Below are 25,871 nucleotides of genomic sequence, written 5' to 3' on the forward strand. Positions count from 1 at the left end.
CTAATTAAGTTAATAACAATGTACCTCCCTATATAGTTTAAGTTTAAAAAAAATTGGCTCTCAAAAGAAATTTCAATCGTTGTACTGTTGATATTTGGCTCTGTTGACCAATGAGTTTGCCGAACACTGCACCAGGAGGTCATGGTTTGATTCCCAGTCAGGGCACATGCCCAGGTTGCAGGCTCCATCCCCAGGGTGGGACATGCAGGAGGCAGCCAATCAATGATTCTCTCTCATCATTGATGTTTCTATCTCTCTCTCCCCCTCTTCCTTCCTCTCTGAAATCAATAAAAACATATATATTTTAAAAAGTTCCTCTGATTAAGAGTACCTTTGGTTTATCTGAAAAAAGTCCATTTCACCCTGTTCTTCAGAGCGTTCTGCTGGGTGCACGGGTTTAGGTTGACGGCTCTTTTCCTTCCGTGCTTTGAGCAACTTGCTCCACTTCCTGCTGCCTTCCATCCTGCTGAAGGGAAGTCGGCTGCCAGTCCATCGCTCTTCTGTTAGTTACGCTTACGGTTTTCTCTTTGTCTCTAATGTCCTTCCGTTTCCTTAGGATGCAGCTAGACGTGGATTTCTCTTTAGTTATTCTGGTTGAGAGAAACTTCCCATATCTGTGGCTTCATTTTTGGAATGTTCTCGACCATTATCTCTTAAAACATCACCTCTTCTCCATTCTCTCTGTTTCCTTCTGGGACTGGACTTTGCCTTCCCTTCCTTGTAATCTAGCACTACTTCCTGTGATGAGGGAAATGTTGTGTAAGCTACAATGTGCAGTGTGACAGCTGTCAGCCATCTGCGGCTATAAGCTCTGAAAATGTAGGTGGTGCAACTGAAGAACCGAGTTTTACATTTTATTTAATTTTAATTAACATAAATTTACGTTTACCTTGCCATCTGTGGCTAGTGGGCTATTGTAGCGAACCAGAAAGCTCTCATTTCTCCTTCAGAGTTTTTAACAACTTATCTTCCAACGTTGCATTCTGGGTAATTTCCTATTTTTTTTTTTCATTCTAAAAATCTCTCTCTTCAGCTATTTGTCTGCTATTTAACCCATCCTTGGACTGATTTTTTTCCTAATGCTACCAATGATATATTTTTGTTTTTAAAAGTTCTATTTGGTTGTTTTTCAAGATTGCCTGGTCTTTTTAGACAGTCTCTTGCTGTTGGCTCATTCTATGATTTTATCTGAAATTTCTTTAAATACTGCATTTGTATTATTTTTGTGTTTGGTTTTGACAGCTGCTCTATCTGAAAGGCCTTGGAGGTTTAAAGGTGCTTGAGCTTCTGCTGACTCTCACGCATGCTGATCTCATATTTCATCTTCTGGGACGCCAGGGCCAGGGGGCTGAGAGGTAGGTTCTGCCCCTTCGCTCCGCCACACCCCAAGGTTTACTCCCCCGTTAGCAGTCCTGCTGTCCGCATCTGTCTGGACAGACACCCGCTTTTGCATCTGGCTACCGCTCACTGCTCCTGCTCTGGAATTAGCTCAGAGCTTTAGGTTTAGGGGTGGGGGGTGCCTGGGAGATTTCCCTTACTTTTGCTGAGGCCAGCCATGCATTAAAAAGTATGTTTTATTCCAGATTTAGTGGTTTCGTAGAGGGAGGCCCTTGGGAGCCTGCCTTTCTCTACATGCCCCCAGTGGACACCCTGCTGGCTGTGTGCACTGTCCACCCAGCACTCACTCTTCGTGTTCTGCTGACCCTGCCCGTGTGCCGGTCTGTCCATCTGTCCTGCTGCCAAGGGAGTCCCTAGGTCGGTGGTCAAGTCTATCATCTCTTCATTAGCCAGGCCTGCCTCACGGTGATGCTTACTGCCATCAGTGGTGGTAAAAGCCCAAGTTATGGGGGCAGGACGGACAACTCCATTTGTTCGGATGTTTTTATTTTTGTTTCTGTTTTTAATCCTCACCCGAGGATATTTTTCCACTGATTTTTAGAGAGAAGTAGAAGAGGAAAGACAGAAACATCGATGTGAGAGAAACACATCGATTAGTTTTCTACTGCATGAGCCCCGACCAGGGCCCGGACCGGGGAGGAGCCTGCAACCGAGGAACATGCCCTTGGTTGGAATTGAACTCGGGACCCTTCGGTCCGCAGGCCGACGCTCTATCCCCTGAGCCAAACCGGCCAGGGCTGTTTGAAGGTTGTTAAAATTTGATTATGTCCGGGCACCGCTTCTGCTCAACAGCCTTCACTGGCTCCCGGGACAAAGGCCAAGCTCCTTCCAGGACAGGGGTCTGTGGGAACCAGTGATGCTGTCAGCTTCCCCTCCGTCTCTCCCCTTCCCTCACACCCTGGGCACCCAGCGAGCCTGCCTCCCGCCCCATCTCCGTCTGCTCTACCTGCTGCCCTCTGCCCCAAAGGCGGCCTGCTTCTGTCTTCTCGGCTTGGCAAACTCCTATGAAACCTTCAGGGTCCCTTTAAATCCCTCTTCTTACATGGAACCCTTCCTTCTCTGGTCACTAGTGTAGGCCTGTCACCCCTGTAACACACTCATTCCCGCTCACACGTGCTCGCACGTCAATCCAGGTGCGCCCCCGCGCCGCCTGTCTCATGGTGGGATTAATTAAGGTTGTGTAATTATGTGATGAGCGTCCGTGCCTCCATCTAGACTGCAAATTCCAGGAGGACGGAAGATGGGCCTGTTTCTGCCCCCGAGGTAACTTGGGTACCTAGCAAGCCCTAACCCAGCCTTGCGCTGGTGAATGTTTAACAACGGGCTCTTGCATTTTGAAAAAGGGGCTTTGGTTTGTAGCATTTGCTTGCCCATCTCGTTGTCCTCGTCCTCAGCCTGACACCCTCCCCGCCTGCCTGCGTGTCCACACTGATGACCACGTGCTTCCGGGGCTCCCGGGAGAGTGTGAGTCCCCCTTGGTCAGGCCCATCAGCGCCTGTATTGAAGGTGGAGCCCTCCCTCCCTCCCTCCCCCTCCACCCTCCCAGTCTCTGAGCTCCGGAGCCCGGCCAGGGCCAGGAGAAATGGCTGAGCCACCTGGCTGGGCTCTCAGGCCACTGGTAGGCTGACTCTGGTCCTGCTGCCGCCCTGGCCACATGGGCCTCTGGGTTTGAGGCCGAGTGGGAATGAAGCGGGTAAGTGCCCAGCACAGTCCTTGTCGCCCTCAACACGCTTAGCAGTGGCCCCGTGAGTCCAAGTCATTCCAGCTCCCACCAGAGGCCTAGGTCCTGCTGCTAACGCTTGCCCACGGCCCCACCATCCGTGGCTGTGAGCACGCTGCATCCTCCCCGGGAGGTGGGCACGAGGCTCCCACAGGCCCATTTTGCAGACGGGAATGTGCAGCTCAGAAACGTCCAGGGAGGCTGTGTTTTCTCTCGTTGGCCTGCACTTGCTCTCAGCTGTGTTTCCTGCAGCGCTGCGCTAGCAGCTGCTATCCATCCATTCACCTTTCCGACAGCCTGGGAGACAGGCCGTTTCAGCTCCATTTTACAGAGCGGGAAACTGAGGCTCAAAGGGACTGGGGGACTGGCTTAGGGTCACACAGCTAAGTGGTCAAGCCCAAAGACCTGGCTCCCAAGCCTGGTTTGCTCCTCCACACCCCTCCCTGTGCTGCCTGGTTTTTATAGACTCCATGGGGTTCCAACTGTCGCTAAAACAAGTGAGTGTGTTTCTTACACACACACACACACACACACACACACACACACACACACACACAGACCGAGGGAACCTGAGAATGAATGGTTCATACCCCTGAGCTGCAATTGCTTTGTAGATGGCTCTCACACTCCCTCTGGCGTACAGAGAGCCTCCTCCCTGTCACCGCAGCTCTGGTCCCTGCAGTGACAGCGACAGAGTGGCCTCCTCCCTCCCTGGCCCAGAACCATAGGTTCCACCCACCCCACCCCAAGACACCAGCTTCCTAACAAGGAAGGACGCTAGCACCGTGCAGGCCTGCAGCCAATTTGGATGTGACTCCAGCATGGCTGGCCTGTCCCAAGGAAGCAATTAGGCAGCTCCGAACTGGTGGGGTGACAGGGGCCGGACGTCCTGGCAGGAGGCATGCCCCTTCCTCTCCCTGCATCAGGGCTCGGCCCCTCTGTCTACACCTGGGATTGGGGACAGCAGCAAAACGAACACCGGGATTGGTGTTCCTTAGCCCGTCTGCCGGGGCCCCTCCACCTTCTGCAGGTGCTGCCACGGCCCAGGTTTTCTGAGCAAAGGGGATGCTCACGTAGATGGAGGTCTAGACTCCGCTGCCTCGCACCTGGCTCCCCTCGCTTCTCAAGGCACATGGGGATCCCACGTGAGCCACAGGGACTTGCGGTGGCCAAATGCCATCAGAAACGTGGCATGCTTAGAACTCTTCAGAGAGCCACTGGTGTGGGGCCTTCAAGCACAGAAGAAAGCAGCCGAAGGAGCCCCCCCATCCCGACACTTCCCAGAGGGCGCTCCACGGACTAAACGCAAAGGCATGGATGGGTCTGTGGTCAAGTTTGGGAAGCACAAGGTGGAAAAAGGGAAATACTTTTTTTTTCATTGCAGAACTTGTCAGAGCCTTGAAAAGCTAATGGGTTGTCTCTAAGGATTGGAGACACCAAGCATTGCTTCCAAAACGCATTGACCCAGAGATTTAGTTTCTTCCGGCTGAGTCTTGTGGTCTGTGGAGTACTGGCCTGGGAGTTAGGAGCCCTCGGTTCCAGAACCAGCTCAGCCACAGGTGCCCTGCCAGGCTGTGGCAAGTCCCTTCCTGCAGTCAGAGAGGAGTGGGAGAGAGGCCACTGGGAGCCCCTCAGCTCTAGAATTCTCACTTCCTCTGGGCCTACCTACCCCTGGCTGGCTCTGGCAGCATGGGTGTGCTGCTGAACTCACCTGGGCCTCAGTCTTCGCATTTGTACAAAGGGCCCTGCTCTGCCCATCTCACAGGGCTGGTGACAGCCTGGCGTGAGATCACTGTCATCGTCTCCTCATCATCGTGGCTAATGTTCACTGCTACCCCAGCCAAGCCTTTTACACACAGAATTCCCTGTATCCTGGCAGCCACCCTCGGACACTCTTACTGTCCCTACTGTACAGGTGAGGAGACTGAGGCACAGCCAGGTTAAGCAACATGCCTAAGGTTACCAGGTAGCAAATGTCAGGACTGAGGTTTGAACTCAGAGTCTGCCCAGAATCTACACCCTTAGCCTTGACCCTCGTCTGCCTAGGACAGTGGTTGGCAAACTGCGGCCCCTTGAGTGTGGCTCTTCCACAAAATACCACGTGTGGGCACACACATACAGTGCGATCGAAACTTCGTGGCCACACTCAAGGGGCCAAAGAGCCGCAGTTTGCCGACCACTGGCCTAGGAAAGGGCGCTGTACACTGTGGATAGCTGTGACCTGAGGGGCATTGCTTCACAGTCTCTCTGTGGTTCACCCGCACGGCCTCCTGGGGAGTGTCTATGTCCCTTGAATGACAGGCTTTCAGAAGCCAGGAGTGGGTGGGGGCCACGAGCAGCCCCCACTTTCCTGTTCTGCCATGGGGAGCAGGGGAAGTCAGGGCTGCCCATGGAGAATGGCTTTTCCACAATTTTGAGGGGAGCAGGAGGAGGCCTGAGGCAGCCCTGCCTCTTCTCCTCCTTGGAGGGCGCTCCGATGACCTAACTCATGGATTTCACACTGGCTTTACACAGACCCTTCGCTCAAATGAAATCAATCTATAAGACAAACAAACCAAAGCTCTGGGCCGCAAGACAGTGAGTGTCAGGGGAGGTGGTCCAGGATGGGTAACCACTGCCCTGGTCTGTTTCAGGGGGAGCCTGAGGCCCAGAGAGGGAGACGCACTTGCCCAGGGTCACACAGCAGGTCGTTGGCCCAGCTGGGAGCTGGGAGTCCAGAGCCAGGTTCGGGGCTCCTGATTGCACTGGGCTGAGGCGGGGCCTCCGCAGGAGCCTGAGAGCAGGGTGCGGGCAAGCCCTGTGGGACCCTCAGCAGCTGCTCTGCCCCCCATCTCTCCTCCAAGTACAGCTTAGGTAGCCGTACCCTCTATTTAGGGTTCATACCGGTGTTGATGGGGCATCCCTGGCCCCAGGCCAAGGCCAGCAGGCCCCCCAGTGCTCTGCAGAGGTCTGTCTCCACAGACCAGACCAAACCAGAGATGGTGGCCATCACATCAGAACCTGGATTCGTCCAGGCTGGACGCCTGCCCTGCCACTTCCTGGCTGTGCGCCTCGAGGAAAATGAGGGACCCTTTGTGGGACTAGCAGGGCACTGCTGCTGGCTGCCAGGGCTGCCTGGGGCAGCAGCTACGGTGCCGGGCCCCTGAGCTCTGCTCAGCAGGCCCAGCAAGGGCGCTGGTCACCAGCACCTTGGGGGGCAGCCCGGGGTGTTGCTGGGTGTAGCTCCTCCCCTGGAACTGCCGGAAAGGTGGCCTCCGCCTGCCTCGGAGGCCCCTCCGGGAAGCTTTCCAACGGAAGTCTATACTGAAACTCGTTTGAGCGCAGGGTCTACACCAGGGCAGCTTTGGCTTATTTAACCTTATAATGTGATTGCATCTGAGCAAAGGGCTGCACCTGCGGCCATCACCCCGCGTAATCGCCTGCAGCTGAGCCCACGTACGATATGCACGGGGCTCCCTGATCCAGGAGGTCCCGTGTGCAACAGCTAAGAGCGGAGCTTCCGGCTGAAGGTGGGGTTGGAGCCCTGCCTGTTAGTGCTTTCACCAGCTACGGCAATGTTTTGAGGGATCTCTGAGGAACCCCTAAAGGTTCCATGGAACACAGTTTGCAAACTCCTTGCTTATTCCAGTTTTTCCCTCTCCAGGGTGGAGAACCTGAGCCCCCAAGCCGAGAGCCTGCACAGGGCTTGCTTGGCTAGTGGGACGTCCTGTTGTCCCTGGTGAAGCGCTTGGTCCCATAGATATTTTTAAGCTTATGTGGCTGATCAGAGACTGCGTAGCAGTTACTGAGTACGTGGACTTCGGGGCGAGACCGCGGGAGCTGAATCCCGGTTCTGCCGCTTCCTAGCTGTGCCTTGGCGTGGCCATCTGTAAGTGAGGACATCAGCAGCCTTTGTCTTGGAGTTGGAGGCACGCCTTGCTGCCGGACCAGGCCGTCTCTGGCTCTGACACGTCTTTATAACGTGCCACCCTAGGGCGACCGTTGGGACTTACACCTCAAGAGCCTCGCCCTGGGCAGCCTCAGTGCTCCCTCGGCCTGACTCCGCCCGTGTAGCCACAGCAGAGAGGATGTTTCTATGGGACTTTGGAAAGAGCAATGCTGCTAGGGCTGTGGCATCCAGGGCCAAATGCCTCCAACCCTCCCTTCCCGAGACAGAAAAACCTGGATTCTCTCCCAGAGCAACAGTGGACCTGAATTTGGACTCCAAGGACTGGGCACACAGCCCCATGCCTGGATTTCACCCCCAGGGACAGACTGGATCCATTCCCCTTCTTTAGGCTAAAGATGTGTGTCAAACTGTCTCCTGCATTTCTCCTCCTGAGTGAACGTAAATCCACTCAAGTCACAAGGAACACACACTGTCCTTCCCAGGCTCCCAAACACACGCAGCGTTTCTGTCCGAGCCTACAAGGAAAGGGGGTATTACGCCCATTTCAAAGGTGAGAAGACTGAGGCTCACGGGCCACAGCTGGAGCGATTAGCCGGGCCCCACGGGTGGGCTGCAAGGTCCTCCAGGTGGAGCATGACGTGCAATTTTATCGATTTTGTTATTTCGGGGCAATTAACTGCTAGTTACTGGAAACCCGCTAAGCAAGCAGTGAGCGATTTCTAAAACCCCAAACTCACAAACGCCAACGGGCAGCCGGCCAGTGGTTCCCGGGGACGCGGGTTCGGAAGCCTGGCTGCTGCCCTGAGCCTGCGACCTGCAACCGCACAGGATCCCCGGGGACATGCCGGCTGCTCCAGGTCCTGCCATTTTCAGGGGGAAAAGGTCAAGGTTTTCCGTTGCTGCTATTTTTACTTCTAATGCTCAGCCCTCCCGGGAAAACTTTCTTGTGGCTTCAGTTTGTTCGGGGCGGCCTGGGCTGCGCATTCCCCTGGTTTTCAGTACCTGGGCTCTCAGGCACGAGGCAGTGGCGGCTCAGGTTTGAATTAGCCGAACCCCTGATGCCATCAAGTGATACTGCACTGGTGACGGGGTAGGACTGCGTGTTCACAACACAAAACAGGCCTTACAGACATTCCGTCCCCCCATCTGCTCCCAACAATGGGCTCTTAGGCTTTTTCAACTCAACCCCTCCCCCACCCATGGGCAAAGCACCCGGGCCCCCTCCCGCCCACCTGTTCCCACCTCCCGGTGGAAGAAGAACCTGGTGGTACCTTCGGGAGCCCGGCTGAACGACTTCTAAGACAGTCCCGACCAAGCTCCGGAGGTGTTTTAAATTTCTAGGGCGTCCTTTTATCGTCTCAAGTTATGAGTCTATCCTTCTGGAAAAGGTTACTGCTAGGTCTTCCCTCTCGTCTTCATGACCACACGCTTCTTTTCCCACAGGCGGTGGGAACGGTGGGAGGAAGGGGGCACGGGGTCCTGTGCCCACGTGGCGGGCGAGGGGGTGAGTTGAGAAAGCTGGAGGGCCCATTGCTCGGAGCAGCTGGGCCGGGGGAGGCACGTTTGTGAGGCCCGTTTTGGTGACCACGCAGGTGTCGGGTGCCGGGCCCATAGGTATTTTTAAACTTACATTGTCAAAGGGCGGGTGACCCCTCATGTGGTGGCCTGGCGCACCTGGGCTCCCCGAGGCCTGGGGAGGGAAGCACACAGCAGCTGCCCAGCACGGTGGGGCCCCGGCTCCTCCTGGGCCAGAAGAGGACAGGGCACCCGTGTGGTGGGTGGGGCTGCAGGTGCGGTTCGGGGGGGGGGGGGGGGGAGGGGGGACTCCGAGGCAGAGCAAAGCTCAAAACCGAGGGCTTGTGCCGGCCCCCGTGTCTGCTCGGCCCTCCCGCCAGCTCCTCCCTGGGTTTCTTTTTCTGAGCCTGGGGGTCAGGCTCATGGGAACAGACGTGGTCACAAGCGCAAGGGGAGGCTGTGCCAGAGAGAACTGATGGGGGACGAGGGAGGAGTGGGCGGGGAGGTGAGGTTCACACCAGGCCCGGCTGAAACACAGACAGTGCCCGCCTGCTGGGTGCCAGCCCTGCACTGCCCAGCTGGCGCTGTGCTTGGAGGCAGCGCAGCATCCCTAGGTTTGAAGCCCAGAGCTACTGTTTATGCTGATTTCTCGATCACGGAGGCCGCAGGAGGGTTAACGGAGTTAACACATGTCAGGTGCGCAGCGTGGGCCCTGGCCGCGGTCAGTGCTTAGTGGTGTTAGGTGGGACTGTTATTGCTATTATTAGGGGCCCCTGTCGGAGCCGACCAGCAGGAGGGAGAGCTGCAGGAGGGCAGAGGACAGCCTCGCAGGCTGCGCACGGCAGGACTCGGGCGCCCACACAGCAGGGCCTCACGGAGGCACGCGGTGCCAACGGTGCAGCTTCCCCTGGCCCGGAGGCCTGGGCAGCCCTGCCTCAACTTCTCACTAACAGGCGCCGCTCGGAGTTGGGCCGTTTGGGACAAGGTGTCGGAGATGACGACAAGGAGGGAGGGCGGCCTTTGAGCGGAGCCACCAAGATCTGAACAAGGTGTGGCCCAGCCCCTGAGAGGTCACACGGCTCCTCGAGAGCTGGCATCTTAGCCGAGTCGCTCTCCTCTGGGCCGGCATGGGGCCTGGGTTAGTTTTGGGATGGCACATGGGCTCTCTCCTTGTATGCCAACTCCGCCTGACGGGCAGTGGCCGCCTGGGGCTTCGTAAAGTCAAGAAATCAGGAGCCACCTGATTTGGGCGGGGCAGGGAGGCGCTTTACCAGATTCGTGATGCCTGCACGAGGCCAGGGAGAGGGCAGCAGTGGCATCTCGAGGCCACGTGCCCTCCTCCGACTGGCCCAGGGGTCCTCCAGCCCGGCTGCACCTTGGAATCACCAGGGGTTAACACTCTGATTCGGGTGCTGGCCTGGCATGGGTGGTTTTTTGAAAGCTCCGCGGGTGATTCTAATGTGGAGCCGGGCTGAGCACTGCTGGGGGAGATGACCTAGTAACTAGGCAGTGGTGGCGAACCTTTTGAGCTCGGCGTGTCAGCATTTTGAAAAACCCTAACTTAACTCTGGTGCCGTGTCACATAGAGAAATTTTTTGATATTTGCAACCATAGTAAAACAAAGACTTATATTTTTGATATTTATTTTATATATTTAAATGCCATTTAACAAAGAAAAATCTACCAAAAAAAATGAGTTCATGTGTCAATTCTGACACGCGTGTCGTAGGTTCGCCATCACTGAACTAGGGCCTAGTTCCTCGCGGTCCTGAGCTCTGTAGCCTCTTGGTACCGTCTACTATCCCGGGCTTTGCGCTTCCTTCCAGCAGAAATGACAGGGGAGGTAAGAGGCCACACTCCCGTTAGTTTCACGGCTGGAGCAGCTTTCTGTTGAGGCTGGGAGATAGAGGCTGAGGCACTGGCTGCCATCGGGGATGGGGTACCAGGGCCCCTTCTCGGGACGCACTGTGGAGTTTCGTCGGGGGAGGCTTTGTGTCTGGGGGACCTCCCGGGGTTCAGAAAAGCCTGGCTTACTCTGGCTTCGGCAGGGGGAGAAGGAAGCCGATGAAAGCTGACCGGGGCGCTGAGCCAGGGCGCCAGGCTCCGAGCTGGGGTATGAGGACCTCGGGCAGCCCCGGATGCCTGGAGTAAAGCCGGCAAAGACGAGATGTTTCTGGAAGGCCACCGGGGCCTCGGCCCCTCCATCAGCTGAGAACCCAGCCAGCTTTCCTCGGCCCCTCCCGTCAGCCCCTGGGGAGCTAGCCCTGGCATTCCAAGAAGCAGGTTACGGGGACTTGGCCTCCCACCCAGAGCAACATAGAAGCAATCAAATAACATAGAGTTCGGTAATATTTTAAAATAAGCTTTATTTAGATTTTTTTAAATATTTTATATTTGCATCCATGCCTTCGAGAAACCTTTCCCACGGGAGAGGTGATTTTCATCTAATGTTACCCATAACTCATTCGCTATTTGACGGAGTTCCCTTAAATAAATCATCCTTAGCAACTCTGAGAATTATCTCCTAATTTACAAAAACTGAAATGAAAAGGAGCTACTAAATCATTACCGGGAGTGGTTGCAATCTTATTTTCTCGTAAGGGAAAACAATAAAAATCAATCAAAAGAGGGGAAAAAAAAAAAAGATTCATGGGGGAGAAAGCGTTTTCTAACATCTCTCTCTGCAGGGAAAGACATGGGCTCTGGGCTCTCCGTTAACCGGCTTGGCCACGGGAGGCCAGGGGGAGCTGCGTGAGTGCCCGGCCTGCTCCCTCCCAACCCTGCACTGGGGGGTGGGGGGGGGGGCAAAGGGGGCTTTTCTGTTAGTTTTAGAGGCTTTGGACAAAAGACCCTATCCGTTCTGATAGAGACTCTCCAGCACTTGAAAATTTAGTTTCTTTGTAAGAGCTGAAAGTGTTACTGTTAGCAGAAAGCGCAACTACTGTTGTTGAGAGGGGGTGCGAACTGAGCTGTTAGTAGTTAAGGTGGAGCCGTGGGTGGGGATGGGGGGTGGGGCTCACAGGCCAAGAGAAGAGGGAAGCTCGTTTCAGGCCTGGGGAGGCCCTGGCTTCCAGCTCACGTGATCTCCATCACCCCACATTTAATGCACCAGGTTCTTTGCCAGGAAGCCTCGCTGGGGCCAACACAGCTCCCCAATAGGCGAATGTTCCTGCTCATCCTCTCTCCTGGGGCGAGTGGGCCAGGCTGCTGGGACCGCTGGAGCAAGGGCCCCGGGGGTCCCCAGAGGTTCCGCTAAGTGTGGCTGGAGGGGCCAACCAGGACAGGGTCAGTGTCCCCAACAGCCCTCCCCTTGAGAGAGAACCCCCCGCCCCCCACCTCCAAGGACACCTGCCTGGCCAAGGTGAGAGTAACCCAGGGTGGAGAGACAGCTGCAGGGAGGAACGGATGCCGCAGGAGGCTCATGGGACTGGCTGCCTCCCCCTGTCTCCAACCTCACTCCACAGACAGACCCGAGAGAAGGGGACCCCTGCAGGACGCGCTCTGCTCACTGAGGTCAGTGTTCTGTGGTTCAGATAAATAAATAGAGAGAGAAAGGCCTGGAGAGAGTGGGGAGAAAGGTGAGCGCCCGTCCATGCAGAGGCGGGAGAACAGGGAGAGAACAGGAGCGAGAACGGAAAAAAGCAAGCTTTGAAATCCCACGGTCCCTGGCCCCCGGCCCCCCTCCACTCCACCTCGCTCAGTTTGGCAGCAGCATGATAAGAGAATAGACACGTCAACAGAAACCCCCGCCTCCCGCCCGCCCCGTGGAAAAATATACAATTCCGATATTTATGTAATAATTTAGATAGAATACGTCTTCTGCATTTGTGCAAATAAATTAAACGGAACCATCTTCTGTTTCTTTTCTTTTTTTTTTTCCATAAAGAAAGAAATGGCAACGCAATTTAAAAACTGGCAGGCCGTGAAAAAGAGCCCGTTGGACCTCAACAAACCCAGCCGAGACAAGGCTCCCCGCCCCCGGCCGGGCCTCCGGGGCTGCGGAGAGGGACCTCACCCTGGCGACAGTGGCGTTTTGTGGCTAAAGTGACTTGAGCGCACCCCGAGCACAGGGTCTGGTCCCACACGTTCACACGGGGGCGGGGGGCACGGGAGACAGACCACATCCTCGGGGAGAGGGGCTCCAGGAGTAGCAGTTCGGACGAGGGACATGTACAAGCACGGAGTGCACAGTCGTTTTCGTTATTTACAAATACACAGCAGTCCTTCAAGTTTTCAAGTTTCATGGAAAGGAGGGGAGGCGGGGGGGGGGGGGGGGGACAGGAGGGGAAAACACAACCCAACGAACCGAACGAAAGGGAACATAAAAACAAAAAGGGAACAAAAATACAAAACGAAACAAACCCAGATGAACAACACGACCGTATCGCGCCGAGGACGACAGAGTTGACAGAGTCACACACGGTTGCGGTATGTACATCAATTACAGAGGTGGCGCCGCAAGGGGGAGGGGTCCCACGCGTCCGCGCCTGGCCACGCCCAGCACCCACACCTGCCACGCACGCCCCACGCACACCCACACGCACAGACACGCCCGCCGGGCGGCGGGCGCAGGGAGGCGGGTATCACCAGTCCGCGTCCTCCTCTATGTAATAATCAGGGGCGGTACCATCAAACAGGCCGGGGTCGAGGGACTTCCGCTGCTTCCCTCTGGCGAAGACGCGGGAGATGGAGCCAAATCCCATCTTCTCTTTCTTCTTTTTCCGTTTTTGGTCTTCAAGATCCTCTAGTGACTGTTCGGGCCAAGCGGCAGAGATGCGGAGGAGAAGAACAGAGCCAACCTGAGCTGGGGGCGGGGCCACGGGGGAGGGGCGGGGCCACAGCGGGGAGGGGCGGGGCACAGAGGGGCGGGGCCTCCAGTGGTCAGGTCTGCCTGCACTCAGCCAGGGATCTTGGGCCGGTTAGGGACCCTCAGGGACAACAGCGGGACACACCCAAGACTGTCATGAGAATGTCACTAAAGTGGATAAAAATGCATTATAAACATTCCACAACGGCGAGCTGCTGGTGTTTGCCCACAACCTTACTGGTACCTTCTGAGGGCTTGCAGGAGTGTGACCATGCACTGGGCCATGGCCCGGCCACAGGGGCACTGAGCAAGGGCACCCTTCCCTGTGAAAAAGCCCCAGTGGAAAAGGGGGCCTGGGAGCCTGGAGAGTGAGGACGTAGGAAACCGGAGCTTTGTGTCGGCCAAGGGCAAGGACCTTGAATCTGAAGTCCCCGGACAGGAAGCAGGACTGGCCAAGGTCGAGTGGGGAGGCGGGGGCTTGGGGTCTAGTTCTGATGATGGGATAACTACGGGGGTTGGGGGCTGGTGTCTGCCGGAGGGCTTTGCACAGCCATGGGGTACCATTCTGTCAAAAGGGCAGGGCTCAGACTAGACTAATGGTTCCTAAAAGATGTTCCCTGAATTCCAGGCCCAGCCCTCACGTGGTGGATCCAGCTCTCAGGGTGAAGGGCCCAGGAATCCACATTTGAAACACTTCCCTGGTGGACCCTGATGGGACTTGCAGAGACCAGCATGTGTGAACCCTGGGACTAGAACACTGATCCTAGAGACCCCTCTGGCCCTCGCATTCATGCCATTTTCCTCCCTGCAGATCCCCTCCTCACCCTGATGATAGAATACTGAAACGTTAAAAATGAATAAAAGTTTCCTGCAAGGAGGGGCCCTATGAGCTCATGGCTTGGCTCATCAGACTTTGGCTGCCAAGAGAAGACACTACCAGGGCAGCAGGATGGAGGTTATGTGATGCACTTAGTAGGTTTACAGGTCCAGAGAGGGCACGAAAGGGCAGACCCAGGTGGGAAGCTTGACTCGGCCCCCAACCACATGTGCCTCCTTAACTCCTCTCTGCTTTGGGTGCCCCAGTATGGAAGGGGGGATGCCAAGGGCCCAGGGGAACAAGGGATGAAGGCATGGTCAGGCTGGGGAAGAACCCGGGGAAGGCACACCTACCTGTACAATGGGGTTGTGCAGGTTCTTCTGAACTGGGCCGGGACTGTCGCCCTGTGGCCAAAGGAGAAGAGAAAGATGAAACAGCAGACACACAGGCCACATGAGAGCAGAGATGGTCCGTGAAAGGAAGCCATCCCTTAGGGACCACCTTGCCTCTAGGTGGGGAGCCCACCCTCACCCCTGAAGCAGACACTCCCGCAGGGCTCAGTGGGGAGGGCCTGGGGCTCACTGAGAGGCTGCCTGGATCAGGGCGCCTAGCCCAAGGCCCCGGGGTGCTCCCTGCCTGTTCTCGACCCCCAATACCCTCTGACCAACAAACCAGTTACTCAAAGGCTTCTGAGTTCCTGCCCCGACTGGTCCATTGTGTTAGACCTGGAGGTTGGTTATACTTGGTGCTTTTCCTAAAGAAATAGAATTTTATAGAAAAAAAAAGGGGACAAAAATAAAGAATTTTGGAACAGGAAGACTCAGGAAACTGCAACCTCTAACTCCTCCTCAAACACAATGAATCTCGTATTCGGTGGAAGGGCAGGACGCATCCGCCTGATTTACAGATTCACAGGCTCCAGACGGTGCAGCAGCACCCAGTTCATTAAAAGCAGAACTACAACACACATTTGGGACAGCCTGGCTCCTCCTGGGCCAGTTCTCCCTCCTATAGTGTACGAAAGTGGAGAACAAAAGGAAACAAACAACACAAAAAGGAAACAAAACCCAGCATCAGTTTTGTTTCTGGGGGCAAATGGATCATTTGGACCCTAAAAGCCATTACCAGGGCGTCCCCTGGTGGTTGTTTCCAGAATTGCAGGCAAAGTGCCCATGAAGAAACAAAGCGTCACTTGCCCTGTCCATCAACTTTCTCCAGCCTCTCTGTGCTCAGTCGCCAGCCATCTCTGCTTTAAATTAATGGCCAGAGCCTGAGGGGATGTGGGGGGGGGTGGGGGGAGGTCCTTAGTCCAGACTGGGCTGTTCTTGCTGTTGTCAGGTCAAATGCCTGAGAATAAAGGGTTCCCTGGAGCTATGTTCAGGCTCTTCCTGGCTCACCTGTGTGCACGTCTGTTGATATGAGGCATGAAGGTGGTTGAGGGAGGGCGGGAAGGGAACAAATGGTAATTTAGTCTTTAGTCCTATCTCACGATGCACAAACAGAACTCACGGCAGGCACCTAAAACAGGTTTACTGTGGGTAGGGCTGGCCATCTTGGCCAAGCATATGGGGAAGAGAATGAGGCCGGTGCCCGCTGAAATGCCTGTACCCAGACAACTGGCTTACCAAAGCCCCTGCTTCCCGCTGCAGGGCCCTGTGGGAGGTGGCCTTGGAAATCAGTGTACCAGGGCCAAGTTGGGCAAAAGGCGAGGCCTGTGCCAATGCAATTCAAGAGGCTTTTAGAAAACCCTTTCTGCAGATTGGATTTTCCAACGGCATTTTGGCTGTCAGGGCCACTATGGGCCCAACAAGGGGAGACAAAAAAAAAAAAAAAGAAAAGGCCCTTGCGAAGGATTCTCCTTGGGGCTATGCACAGATACCAGAAGGTTCTGGGTGCGCTGTAAGATGCTGGCTGTGGGTACAACGTAACAGTGGCCGCTCCGAACCAGAGAATAGACGTCAGAGCCCCTCTACTAGCAGTGGTCCACCTCCTTCACCTTGGCTCTGTCAGTCAAGACAGCCTTTGTCAGCAGGGCGCTCTCCTGGGGACAAGAGGACACACTGCTTCCTTTCATAAGGCCCCAGTCAGGAAAGAATCCCAGCCCTGAGTGGGGCCCCAGGCCCCCGGGCGACCTTCTCCCCATTACGATGTGGGCTGAATAGGGCCCCGGGCCAGCAATCCCGCTGCCCACGCAGCAACTTAAGTTGAGCCTCAGCTATTTTTATAAGCACTTTTCATTGTTAGTGCAGATAGGAAAAAATGTTTCCATTATGATTACTTGTATATAGAAACGTTACTGATTTTTATAAATTGATTTTCAACCAGCACTGTTATGTACTAGCTTATTATTAGTTCTAATGGCTTTTCAAGGTTATTCTCTTGCGTTTCCCAGGTAGATAATCATATCGCCGGCAAGTGATGGTTCTTTTGTCTTTTCCCCCCACTATATTCGCCTCATTTCTTTTTTATTACTTATCTCGCTGGTTAATACAGCAACATGGCCTGAGGTTTTGAGAAAGCCTTCCCAAGCATTTGAAGACCTGCGCTAGTGTGCCTGTCTTCACAATGTGGCAGGGGGGCCTGTTATTGTCAACCGCGTGATGGACCAGGAATGGAGAGTGGCCCCCACACCCGACCCCAATATTGGAGCCTACACACGGCGGCATCCGGTCCTCAGACCCCTGACCCACCTTCCTTCACCCTCTCACTCCTTGGGAGCCTGTCTGTCGCCCTACTAGTCATCAAGAGGTGGGGGGCTGGGGACATGTGCCTCTTGGTAGCTGGCCCCAGTATGCAATCAAACCGTGTCTGATTACATAAGCAGAGCCAACGAACTGAGAGCAAATTCATGACAAAACGTGCCAAGGCTTCTGGGAGTCAAAACACTGTGGCTCATTCCTGGATGAAGATGGAGAGCCGGCCCTACAGGGAAAGGCAGCGTGCTGGGAAGGCTGACGTCTGGGAGGAGAGGCCCGCGGTCTCGCCCAGCCCACCAGAGGGGACCCCGCGCTGCACAGACCCCACGCCGACCCAGGCCCGCCTTCCTCTGGATTTTCCTTGCCCTCCCGGACACAAGGAGCAAATGGGCCTCCTTTCTTTCTCTCCCCACATCCATCTCTTCTTGCAAAAGGAAAGAACAGAACAGGAAATGCCTCCGCCAGAGTGCTCCCTGGGTGGACGAGAGGAAAGAGCGAGTGCGTCTTCAGCCCTCCGCCCGCCCCCGCGGTTTCCGGGCAGGGCCCAGGGCCCAGGCCCCGCTGCTGCTGGCCTTACGTTGCAGAGGGAGTGCGTCCGGTGGCGAGGGGAGTTGATGTCGCTTGGCGTGGATGACCGGTCGCCTTCGGCGGCAGACGCGTCGGAGATGACGGAAGGCTGCCGGGAGTGGCAGGGGCTCACCCTGACCGCTGGAAAGCAGGGACAGCTGGTGAGTGAGGGATGGAGAGAATGGCCTCACCTTGACTGCCTTGCAGGCGATGGCACCAACGCCCCGTTACACCCAGGAGAACAATGAGCTGTCGAGAAGACCCCTGCCCAGCTCCCCGCCCCTCTATTCTGCAGCCATCAGAGAGCAGTTTCCAGGAAGAACCTCCCATCATCGCCTCTGGATCCACGCAGGCCCCCTCTTAACCCGGGGGAGGGAGAGGAAGAGGCGGAGCTCCCAGGGACCTCAGTTATATGGGCCTGGGGCCCCACACTCCCCTAAGCAGCTACAGTGGAAATGGAGAGACTGCCTTCCCCACTGGGTCACAGGACCTCCAAGCAGCCCCGCCGCTGTGGCTGGGCCCGCTGGCCAGGACCCACCTTGCCGGTCCGCAGGGTGCGGGGGGTGCGAGTGGTAGAGCGTCTGCTGGCTCTGCCGGATGGCTGCGGTCAGCGGCAGGTCCGCCTGCACCACCCACTCCTGGTTGCCGTTGAGCACGGTCTCGCCTGGCATGGCGAGTGAATGCCGCTTGGGGACGTCCTTGGTCAGCGTAGCTAGGGACTGCTTGGCCTGGAGAAAGAGCCAGGGAACAAGAGGACGACGTGACCTCTTGGCCGGCTGCTCGACCACCGCCCACCATCATGAGAAAACCACGAACTGGCCCCTGGACCTGGGCATCGCCGGCTGCGTGAGTGCCAGTCAGTCAGCCAAGCACCTGCACGGCAGGCCTCCCCTGGGTTACACCTTAGATCCTAGCACCCAAGTGAGACCAGCAATTCGGAGAGAAAGAGGCCCCGCCCTACACACACACACACACACACACACACACACACACACACGCGCGCGCGCGCACATGCACACACACGCACACAGGTGCACACACACGCACACACACACTATCACCCACTATTTTGGGTTCTCTGAGGACTGGCTGGGACTTGAAGGACATTGGAAGGCTGGGGCGGCCACTCCCCGCCGGCTCTCAGGGCCACGGGGCGAGGCGCAGGGGACCCGGGAAACCCAGGGACAGGGTGGGCTGAGTCAGGGCGGTGGGTAGTCGGACAGCTCGTCCTTTCCTCAGGCGGTGACAGGTCTCTGTCAGCTTTCGGTTACCTCCCCCCAGGATATGTGGGGTTTTATTAGAAACAATAGCAGATTATTTGGGGGAGAATAAAGGCACATATTAGAGATGTATTCATGCATATTCATCACAGTCTATTTCCACTTCCCGGCTGCCCCCCCCCCCCCCCGGCTCATGCAGGGCAGAGGGGACACGCGGAGGGGCTCAAGGGGCTTGCGCTGAGCTCGCCAGTGAATCCGATGCCCAGGGGGTCGTTACAGATGGCAGAGCCACCGTGAGTGCTGGCTTGGCCCCTGACATGAACGCAGATGAAATGAAAGACTTCACCTCCTCTCTCCTGCTCCAGAACTTCCCATACCTTCCCTAAGACCTCAGGCTCCTTCTGGCAGAGCGGAGATTCCAGCCCATAAACAGACAGTCCTTGGCCTAAAGCCCGATAGAGCCTCATCATGCGAACCAGCTGTTATTTTAGATACGTCACCGCCCTCTCTGAGCCTCAGTTTCCACATCTGTATAATGGAAAGCCTAGACCAAGCGATCTTGGGGGTTCTCTCCAGCTCAGACACCCCAGGAGTCGGTGAAATCACTTCCCTTCCACCACCAGTCCCTGGGGAATATAAACCTATATGGCAGAGGGAGGTCAAGTTGAGGGTGTCAGCCCCACCCCCGAGCCAGGTAATCATCTCCTCCCTTGCTTAGGAAACCTTCGTGTGCTCAGTGTGACAGCCTGGGTCTCAAGTAGGGAGTGTGCCATTATCTGTACTTGATGAAGGAGAAACCAGAAGCTCAGAGAGGTTCAGTGACTTCTCCAAGATGCACAGCAGGCACAGCATCCAAGCTGGGCTCCAAGCCTGGGTGTCTGACTGCGAGCCCTTTGTGGGTTCCCGGGTGCCCACCCTCCGCTGGGACAGGAAAACCAGCACAAGTGACGCAGACCAGGACCAGGAGCAATCCCTCTGCCGCAGGAGCGAGCGAGGCCGGCGTGGCTCAGAGCTGCCGTGTGCTTGCAGCAGCCCCGCTTCACACAGACTCTCATCTCCCGGGACCCCCGCACCTCACTCGGCACCACACCTGCTTTCCCCGCCACGTGCATGTGCGCCCAGATTCTCCGTCCTGGCAGCTGCTCCTGGGGGGATGCCCGCTCCCTTCCTCCCGCCCAATCCATCTTGGCTGCCCTGAAGGTGGACTCAGGGGGAGCAATGAGCACCCGGGCGGGTCTGCCATCTGTGCAGTTAACCCCAACCCGCTCTCCCTCTCGCAGCATTCCCAGCCCCACACCTGGGAAGCGAGGGAAGCACAGCTGCCCCTGAAACAAGCAGCCCGGCCCGTTATGGCATCGCAGAGAGAGGCCCGGGCAGGGCTGCTCTCCAGGCCCAACCGGCTTTCTTCTCCCAGGCGGAGCCTGACCTGCCGGGGACTTGGAATGGCCCCTTCTAACTCAGCAGGCAGCTCAACATCACTGCTTCCTGACCACCGGGGGGTGAGGGGGGGTGGGGTGTCCCTCTAGGCTGGTCCTGAGGATGCAGCACAGGATCCTCTCCCAAACTGCCCGCCCATGACTTTAACCCTCGGGCACAGCTACGACGGAGACGGGAGCTGCCGGTGAGCGTGAAGTCTTATTAAAACCTGCATGCTTGCCCGGCTGGCGTGGCCCAGTGGCTGAGCATCGATCTATGAACAGGGAGGTCACAGTTTGATTCCAGGTTCGGGCACATACCCGGGTTGCAGGCTTAGTTCCCAGTGGGGGGCCCTGCAGGAGGCAGCTGATCAATGATTCTCTCTCATCCTGGATGTTTGTTTCTGTCTCTCTCCCTCTTCGGTCCTCTCTGAAATCAATAAAAAACTAAAAACCTGCACGCACTGGGCCCGTGAGCTCCTGATTTCCTCCAATGTGTGCCTGTGCGCTTACACAGCCAGAGTTGCTTCCTGCAGCTTTAACCCAAGGACGTAAAGGGGTACCTGCAGGACGGTACCTCCCCGCTGGTCTCGCCCGGCCAGCGGTGCAGGAGGGGAGCTGGACCACACCGCCTGGCGCAGGCAGCCCCGGAGGCCTCCAGGTAGTGAATCCTGCAGATGGCGGTGGACACCCCAACAACACAGGGGCTGTCAGGGCTCTTAGGAAAGCCCCTTCCCTCTGCTGCAGCCCTCCTTCTTGTTATAACAAAGCCATCACCCTGAGCCGCAGACATTCACTCTAACTCTTCACACTTAGCAGAGGGGTCTGATGCCTGCCAGAAGGAGGAGGCGGAGACCTGAGTTTTGTTGGCCAGAGGGAAGCACGTGGAGAGGTCTGGGCATGGGGACTGCGGGAGCAGAGGCGCTCTGGCTCGCAACCCTGAAAGACCCCGGAATTCCCCAGGATGCTTGAGGCCAGTGCGCCCAGGCAAGGAAGACATGTCTGTCTGTCCCCAGGGCACTGGGCAGGCCTGGGAGAACAGGCGGGCAGCAGAGGCACCAGCACCGCTGACCCCACCTCCACCCCAAAGGGGACTGACAGCAGCAGCTTCCTCCGGGCCTGAGCAGTTCTCACCACTAGGGGTCAGCATCGGACAAGGAGACCCAGGAGGTAGGTGGCAGGTAGGTAGGGGCTGAGCTGGTCCCAAGAGGGACCCATGGATCCTGACCAGGGCGGTCCGGAAGGGAGTGACCATAGAAAACCTTCGTCTCATATCATCCATCAACATGTGCAGGCACCGGATTAAGCACTTCCCTGGCATTATTTCATTGACATCCTCCCAAGAGCTCCAGGAGACACAGGCCATTACCCTATATAGACCGGATGAAACCGAGGCTCAGAGAGGGGACGGGTCCTGCATAAGGTCACACAGCTAGAAAGTGACGGGGGCTGGATTCGAACCCGGAACCCACGGCTGTAACCACACTGTCAGCACGCATCCGTGCTCTGCAGGCGAACGTGGAGCCAGGCAGCCCTCCCCAGCCCTCAGGGCTCCCAAGTGTTTCCCTGCCACTTGGTGGGGCAGACAGGGTGGGATGAAGACCCTCAGCCCTACCCAGTTCCAGATAAAGGGCACTGAAGCCCAGAGAAGTGCAGTGAGCGGCCCAAGGCCACACAGGAGCAGGCGGAGCAAACTCCAGGGCTCTGGGCCTCGGTTTTTCAGCCAGGCCCAGACAACCATGGCTCTCTGCTCCCACGTGCGGGCTGTGGGTCACCACAGTAAACAGTTTTGGGGGTATTTTGAAGGTTTGTTTTGGATTAGAAAAGAGTAACACTTTTCCCCTTGACAACCCAAATAAGACATTCTCACTGTAGATGAAAATAACAGGTGCGCGCGCGCATACACACACACACACACACACACACACAGGAAAAATAAAACTCACTGGTAATCCTAGTACCCAGAGCTAACCATTGTTAATTTTTTTTGTGTATTTCCTCCCAAATGTTTTCCTGAACAAATCTATTTTTTTTTAAAAAATGGGCTTTTATTTTTGCAGTAGCCTGGGGAGTGCGGAAGAGTGGAGGGTCTCCCAGCACCCCAGGCCCCAGGCCCAGGCAGGTGGGTGAGAGACTGCCCCAGGCTCAGGGGTTGATGTGGGAAGAAGATGCCAATCATCACAGACCCCGCCCCCAGCCCCGCCCACTCCTGGGTCCTGCTCTGCCTGACTCCACTCCTCCACTCCAGGATTCTCTGCGCCCTGTCTCCCAGCACAAGTCCCACCACCCTGGGTGTGTGAAGGCAGGGCAGGGCGGGGAGGGGCTCACCATGGCCAGCTCAGCCTCCAGCTCCTTCATCCGGTTGTCCTTGAGGTCCAGCTGGGAGCGCAGCGCCGTGGCGTGGTCCGTGGCCTCCTTGGCTTGGCGCCGGAGCTCCCACTTCTCCCGCTCCAGCAGGTCCTTCTCCTTGGCCAGAGCTTTGACAGCATCCTCGCTCTCCTGCGGGGGTGTGGGGGGAGAGCCCAGGGCGTCACCACGGGAGTGCAGGGCCTCCTCGTGGCCCAGACATACCTTGAGGGGCCCTGACCCCCGACCACAGAAGGCTCTGCGGTGGGAAAGCCCTGGGTTCGAGTCCCAGCCATGCCACAAACTACAGGGAGATGGGAACAGACACAAACCCTGGCAGAGGCTCAGGAAACATTTTTCAATGAGTCACTGAGCAAATGTTTGTCTCGGGGAAGTTGTTTGACTTCACCCAGTCTCGCTTTCCCTGTATTTAAAATAGGGGTGGGCGGCGGGGGGACCCAGCCGGCATGGCTCAGTGGTGGAGTGTCGACCTAGGAACCAGGAGGCCACGGTTCGATTCCCGGTCAGGGCACCTGCCCAGGTTGCAAGCTCGATCCCCAGTGTGGGGCGTGCGAGAGGCAGCCAATGGATGATTCTCTCTCATCGCTGAGGTTTCTATCTCTCCTTCTCCCTTCCTCTCTGGAATCAATAATAAAATATTTCTGAAAAATGGGGGGAAGGGGCCAATACTATTTGTTTCAAAGAACTGTTATAAAGACTGAGTTCATGTGAGGGAAACATTTAAACAGAGTCCGACAAACGTTAGGGTCAGTCGTGGGTCTGAGGCTTTGTTTTGTTGTTTGGTAACATGTACGTGACAAAGGAGACGCCTGCAGCCCAGTCTCCGTGGCTGCCGTGGGCCCTGCCACCCCCCCACAGGGTCACAGCCCCCGATGACACAGGCTGGACCCCTCGGCACAGTTTCCGGCCAGGCACCTGGCCCTGCTCCGGGCTGGGCCCCTCGCAGGAGCTCCGCTGTGACCGGAGCCAAGTTAGTAGGCAAGGAACACGTGGCCGAATCGGGGCCCGACCTCTGATGCCAAGAGCCCAGGTTCAGGACGGCAGGTGTCCTTCCCCAGAGGACGGTCCCCACAGGGGGCCCTGCCCTGACGCCTGGCCACAGCCTTCCCATTCTCCATGTCAGGAGCTAACCTCCAGGTCTCTCCGTGGCCCGGGACCACAGAGAGGCGGCCATCCTGCCTCGTCTAACAACCCTGTCACCCACAACTGGTGAACCAAGTTCCTCGGCTAGCCGACCATAAACTCCTACTCATCCCACAGAGCCCAACCCACAGAGCCCAGCTCACAGCCACTTCCTCTGTGATGCCTTCCAAGACGGTCTCCCCGCCTGCAGAAGTCCCTGCCGCCTCACCGGCGCTCCCGGCTCTCTGTTCACACACTCGTTATGGTGTCACGAATCAGACGCAGAGCTAACACTCACTGAGCGCTTCCTGTGCGCCGGGCGCCATGCGGCGTGCTCTGCGCTCACCAACGCAGACGGTCCTCACATAGCTCCACAGTCTGCACCCCGTTCCTGAGATGCCCAGGGACACCACACGGGGAGCCAGGATCTGAACCTAGGCCAGCCTGTCTCCGGAGCCCCCACTGTCACCGCCTCAGCCATCCTGTCGATGTGTGTTTGCCCCGACGCCACGGAGCCCTCGGCTAAGAGCTGTGCCTGTTTCAGCTCAGGGCCCGGGTCGGGCGAGACACGCCGGAGGCCTCCCCAGGGGCACAGGTGACCTGAGCAGAGTCTCTCCCAAGGGGGATGGGAGAGGCCACCCCCGGGCCGGGCGTGGGGAGAGGAGGGCCCTGACCTTGCGGTGCTGCTCGTAGTTCCGGATGAAGTCCCGCAGCTGCTCCTCGCGGCTCTCCAGCGTGGCGTACAGCTGCTGCATCTGGCTCACCAGGTCCGTCTTCTCACCCTTCAGGCGCTTCCGGTCGGCTTTCATGGCTGGGGGACAGAAGAGCGCGTTAGTCCTGGGATCCTGGTTGTCTGCCGGCCCCGAACGCTGAGGAGGGACCCTATTTCGACACCACCCCACCCCCGGTTTTTAAATATATATTTTTATTGATTTCAGAGGGTGAGGGAGAGGGAGAGGGAGAAACATCAATGATGAGAGAGAATCATTGATCAGCTGCCCCCCACTGGGGATCAAGCCCGCCACCTGGGCACTCGACCTCGACCAGAATTGAACCCGGGACCCTCTAGTCCGCAGGCTGAGGCTCTATCCACTGAGCCAAACCAGCTAGGGCATCGATCCCCTGTTTAACAGATGAGGAAACAGGGTCCAGAGACATGAAGCTTCTCCCCCAAGCTCCCAGGTCACGCCGTGGCACTCTCAGGATTCGAACCCAGGCCTGTCTGTTGATAGAGTCCCTACTGTCACCTCTCAGTTTTATTGATCCAACGAGGGGGGCACGTTTTTGATGACCCATCTATCCCTGCTCTGAACTGGCTGGTCCCCAATGTGAAGGAGCCGGAGGCCTGGGGAGCCTGGAACCGGTAGGATGTGAGAACCAGAGGGAAGCGCCAGGGGGTGGCTCCGAGGGAGGCCACTGACCCACGCGAAGTGGCCGCCGTGGCTTCCCGGGAGCCGTGGGTGGGCTCTCCTCGCCAGTGGAGAGATGGGCTCCGGTGGGGGTCACCCCTCTGCCCCCTGGTTGGAAACGAACCCCCCTGGGCTCTGATGTCCCTCCCTCAGCCTCACCTGGGTGGGAACCAGACTTACTCTCGGGACTGGAGCTTCGGGAGGGGATCTCCCCCTCATAGCCCCGCTGGGCTTCCTTCCCTTTTGCCAAGTGGCTGTGGGGGGCGTGACGCTGCGGCCTCCATGGACCGCCCACTGCGCCAACCCCGCGCACGGTGCAGGCGCTGCAGGAGCTGCGTGCCGCTGGCTGTTCCGCCATCAAAGAGGGCTGACACGAGCACACGTCTGCGCTGGGGGCCTCCGTGGGGGGTGGCGGCTATGACTGCGGGTTTCCTGAGCGCAAGGGCCAGGCCTCTGCCTTCAGATTAGTAGCTCCCCCTCAGACGAGAGCGGGAGCCGCCCCCCTCCCCCCCACTATTTGTTAAGCACCTTCTGTGTGCCAGGCTCCAGGCCTGGAGGGGACAGGGCTGAGCCAGACAGGGGCCCCATCTTTCGGGTGGCGGCAGATCTGATCGAGGCGACAAGCCCCTATGCGCATGGGTGACCCGAGTCTCTGTCTACCCTCCTTCTTCCCAAGAGAACCCCGTGTTTGCTTGTGCCCAGTTACGACACAGCTTCCCAAGCTCCCTTGCAGCTGGAGGCGCACGTGTCCCAGTTCTGGCAACTGAGATCCACACAGATGTCTACTGGGCGATCCGCTGCGCTCTGTACAGAAAAGGTCACAGCGTCTCCCTCCCATTGCCTTCCCGCTGGGAGCACGGATGTGCGTTCGAGCACCAAGATGGAGACACAGGCTGAAACCGGGGGGCAGGCAGGCAGACAGACAGAAG

General features: G+C 57.1%; 1 protein-coding gene across 2 annotated transcripts in view; it reads right to left on the minus strand.

The window, feature by feature from the left end:
• The window catches only part of KAZN (kazrin, periplakin interacting protein), a 789,048-nt gene that overhangs the window by 18,002 nt on the left and 745,175 nt on the right, over window positions 1–25,871 (minus strand). For both annotated transcript variants that reach the window (XM_059691208.1, XM_059691209.1), the window contains 6 exons: window positions 24,208–24,344; window positions 22,373–22,543; window positions 17,948–18,137; window positions 17,420–17,550; window positions 14,500–14,550; window positions 13,150–13,273 (listed from right to left, as the gene is read on the minus strand). In XM_059691208.1, coding sequence (XP_059547191.1) covers window positions 13,150–13,273; window positions 14,500–14,550; window positions 17,420–17,550; window positions 17,948–18,137; window positions 22,373–22,543; window positions 24,208–24,344 — 804 coding nt within the window. The remainder of the gene's footprint in view (window positions 1–13,149; window positions 13,274–14,499; window positions 14,551–17,419; window positions 17,551–17,947; window positions 18,138–22,372; window positions 22,544–24,207; window positions 24,345–25,871) is intronic.

This window comes from Myotis daubentonii, chromosome 3 (genome assembly GCF_963259705.1).
Source record: "Myotis daubentonii chromosome 3, mMyoDau2.1, whole genome shotgun sequence".
NCBI lineage: Eukaryota > Metazoa > Chordata > Mammalia > Chiroptera > Vespertilionidae > Myotis > Myotis daubentonii.